Below are 3,828 nucleotides of genomic sequence, written 5' to 3' on the forward strand. Positions count from 1 at the left end.
TGACTCGCTTCTCTGTAGCGTCGGCCACAAGCTGCTAAAAGACCTGAGAAAGCCACACCACGAACGGGAGCCTCCATCAGAGAAGAAAACGGTAGCGTTGATTCCCTACATCTATGGCGTAAGCCACCGGCTGGAGAAAATAGTAGGGGAGCGGGTGTAGACCTTGTGTTTTCGGCACCTAACAAATTAAGCAACATGCGTCGAAAGGTGAACTGCGAAGGCCCAGCGGAAAGCAAGTGTAAAAAAAGGCACACTAAGCCGGCTGTCCACTGTGAGGAAGGGATGGAGTACGAAATACCATTGTCGTGTGGACGCTCGTACGTGGGGCAGACGGGGCGCTGCCTCAACGATCGCCTACGAGGGCACGCGTGAGATGTACGCAATTCCTCGGGAAGCACGCTTGCCGCGCGTGTGGTAAAGTGCGCACACCTGCCTGCGTGCCTGCCAGAAGTTTAGCAGTGCCACGTGCTGGCTCGTTATCCTGACAGAATGAGGCGAGAGATACGAGAGGCATGGGAAATTCAGAAGCGGGAGCAAGATGGTGTCAGCACACCCTCCATCGCCCTTAAGGACAAAGAAATCAGTTATTTAGATAGCTAGCAGAATCCACGTGCGGAGGAGCCTCCGATATGTGGTGTGCTGTTTGTACTGGTCTGCTTTAGCTGTGCAGATTACTGTGTTTAGATTGCGTGGCATTTTGTTTTTGTTTGTAAAGAATGTTTTGTTAAGCTTAGCGTCACGTATCACCCTCCTTTTTCCTATTTATTGCGGTCCAGCGATAATAAAACTTCAATTGTTAGTCAGCGCTGTGTTTGTCTACTCCTCTGTTGTCCCGTTCTTTCGCACTGTTAATATCAGAAATATAATGAATGTAAATTTTGCTCAAACGTAGGAACACCCCGCCACATAATCGGGCTGTGCGACTGCAGCCCTGAGCACCCTCCTCTCTTTCCGTCAACTACCGAACAAGAGCCATTGGAGATGCTGCTTTCCATCAGCTGGCGGACAGAGCAGAGGCGGCGCGGACTGAAAATGGGCTACAGTGAAGAAGGAACCCCTCCCCTGGGCCCCACTCTGGGCCGTTCAGAAATCTGATAAGAAGTACTTCCTCCTCCTCTTGCTGCTCCTGCTCCTCCTTCGTCTCTGCCGCCTATCTCGACGCCTCCGCCCGCCACGGCAGAGACAGAGAATTGAGATCGTCTAACACCGGGTTTCAGCTTTAATTTTATAAAATAGTTTCCACTCATGTGCTACCCCCATACAATTCACCCATGCACCATTCATGCATCATGCATTAATTTAACATTACCAAGAACATCTCTGAAGTAATAAAGGCTGTGGTTAAGTGCACTTCACTTCTCTCTGGTGTCACTATTTGTAGAGCTTCGTGAGAGAATTTTAATGAGTCACATGAGTGATATTTGTGGGTGGCGTTTACAGCTTTGCTTTCGAACGACATTCACAGGGTGGATTGGCGCCATTTTTTTCTTCTAGTGCCAAGAGACGCGTTTGAATGTTCTGCATGCTGGCTTCAATTTTCTTTTGACCGACTTGGAGCGTTTTAAGGCCATCCTACAAAACAGCCTGACTCTTTTCCGCTTGTATGTAACGCGAATGTAGATCCTTAAGAAGGTGAAACAACGTTCATATGATCGGCGGGGTCATCAGGCAAGGTTTCGATGGCAAGAAGGCCAGCAGAGCGTGTCGTGGGACCGGGATTAGTTTCCACATACCCCGAGCATAACAACAAAAACATCATTAAAAACAATCGGCGGTAATTTCACACATTACCCCGGGGCACGGGAGCAACAGCAAACAGCGGTTGTCGCATTTCTTCGCATATAACGAGCAAGTGTGATGATTGTAAGGACACAGGCGTTTGAACGAGACTTAGCGCAAAAACTAACTCAAATTGAAACTAAGCTGGACCACCCCCTTGAGCTACCACTAAAGATAGAAGAGCTTGAAAAATCCGTGCAGCATATGTCCGATAAGTTCGACGAATTTCAAAGCCGTCTACTCAAGCAAGAGAACTTGACGAAAGAACTTGTAAATCGGGTCGACGAACTTGAGAACACGGAGACATCAAAAGAAATTGCCCAGCTCAGAACTGCCGTGGATAATCTTGAGTGGCGGAGCCGTCGACTGAATATTGAAGTACATGGAATTCCGGAAACTGAAAACGAAAATTTGTTCGAGAAAGTTAATGAACTGGCACTGAAACTGAAAATCCCACCTGTCACGGACCATGGCATATCAGCGCTGCACAGGCTTCCTGCCAAGCCAGGCAAGACGCCCGGCGTTATTATGCGTTTTGTAAACCAGTCGTTGCGCGATAGCTGGCTTGTGAAGAGGCACGCGCATAAAGAAATAGAGGACAAGTGTTTCTTCTGTGAAAACATGACTGATTACACTCGCGCCTTGCTGTCAACAACAAAAGAGTGGAAACAAAGAAACGGATATGCGTACGCTTGACATTCTAATGGAAAGGTGTTGCTAAGAAAACGATCTGGTGAACCATCCATCGTTATTCGAAAAGAGGAGGATCTGGCCAAACTGGAAATGTTGTAATGGCCTTCCCGTACTCTCTTGTTGACTAGGTTGTCGTAGGTACAAGGGATGCCTCAACATTCAAATTTTTCTGTTGATGTTAATTTATCAAAGCATGAAAGACGTTTTTCTCTTTTTCATTTAAATGCCAGGAGCCTCAGAAACAAAGGTGTGAGGTTGACTTGTTTTTGTCCGACTTAAAGTATTCCTTTGAAGTATTATGCTTCAGTGAAACCTGGTTTATGGACGACGATGATTACGTTTTATTTTCGGGTTATGACTGTATTACAGCTTGCCGGGCACACAAACGTGGTGGTGGTGTCACTATATATATCCGGTCAGACGTTCCTTATCAAGTACTTGCAGACTTCAAAATAAGCAATGACAACTTTGAGTGTATTGCGATCAGATGCTACGATGTACTCATTGCTGTGATGTACCGCCCCCATCCGGATCAGTGAGTGATTTTTTCCAACATTTTGAAAAACTTATTGAGGCTGGTATTGAATTAAAACTTCATATAGCCTTTATCGGTGATTTCAACATAAATGTCTACCCACAAAACCAAACCTTTCTAACATTTGAAGAGCTGTTCGAATCATATGGTTGTCACAATGCGATTCATGTGCCAACAAGAATAACTTCGAACTCCCAAACAATCATAGACCTCTTCATCACCAGTTTTCCCCTTGACAATATCCTATCAGGTACGCTTGCATGTAGTATCAGTGATCACCTACCAATTTACTGCTTACTTCTTTTGAAGAAACCGTCGATGCCTGGGCAAAACGTTTTGGGAAGAAGCATAACAGAACATAGTGTCAAGGCGTTTTGTTGACCGTGTCTCAAGTTTGGAATGGGACAACGTCATACAATGTACAGATGCGAACACTTGCTATGAAACATTTCTGTCGTATTTCCTTCCTGCTTATAACGCGTCTTTCCCACTCAAAGTATTTAAACAACGTAGAAAACGACGCAAACCATGGATTTCCGCAGAACTGTATGAACGAATAAAATACAGAAATGGGCTATTCAAAAGTTTTCTAAACACTAAAAGAGAGAGCGGCCTACTGAAGTTTAAAAAAGAGCGAAATAAGTTAAATAAAGATCTTAAAAAGGCAAAATACGATTATTACATGGAGACATTCTCTGGAACGACAGTAGATGCGCGTTTAGTTCACGAAATAACGTCAAAAAGTGCGGTGACTAGACAGTTTAACTTTCCAGCGCCAGGATTATCCGGTGCTGATGTCGCAAATTTATTTATTGATCACT

At 45.1% G+C, this 3,828-nt stretch overlaps 1 protein-coding gene across 1 annotated transcript; it reads left to right on the forward strand.

Annotated features, from left to right (window-relative positions):
* Positions 1–1,764: 1,764 nt before the first annotated feature.
* LOC144140977 (uncharacterized) lies at positions 1,765–2,475 on the forward strand. Its single transcript, XM_077672487.1, has one exon. It carries the CDS (start codon positions 1,858–1,860, stop codon positions 2,473–2,475), a length of 618 nt encoding a protein of 205 aa, XP_077528613.1. The 5' UTR covers positions 1,765–1,857.
* Positions 2,476–3,828: the final 1,353 nt, after the last annotated feature.

This window comes from Haemaphysalis longicornis, unplaced genomic scaffold, assembly GCF_048455015.1.
Source record: "Haemaphysalis longicornis isolate Haplotype H1 unplaced genomic scaffold, Haemaphysalis longicornis Haplotype H1 scaffold_1, whole genome shotgun sequence".
In the NCBI taxonomy this organism is placed as follows: Eukaryota; Metazoa; Arthropoda; class Arachnida; order Ixodida; family Ixodidae; genus Haemaphysalis; species Haemaphysalis longicornis.

What these genes read in the sequence shown, in the direction of transcription:
- LOC144140977 (XM_077672487.1), top strand. Translation starts at nt 1,858, where the DNA reads ATGATTGTAAGGACACAGGCGTTTGAACGAGACTTAGCGCAAAAACTA.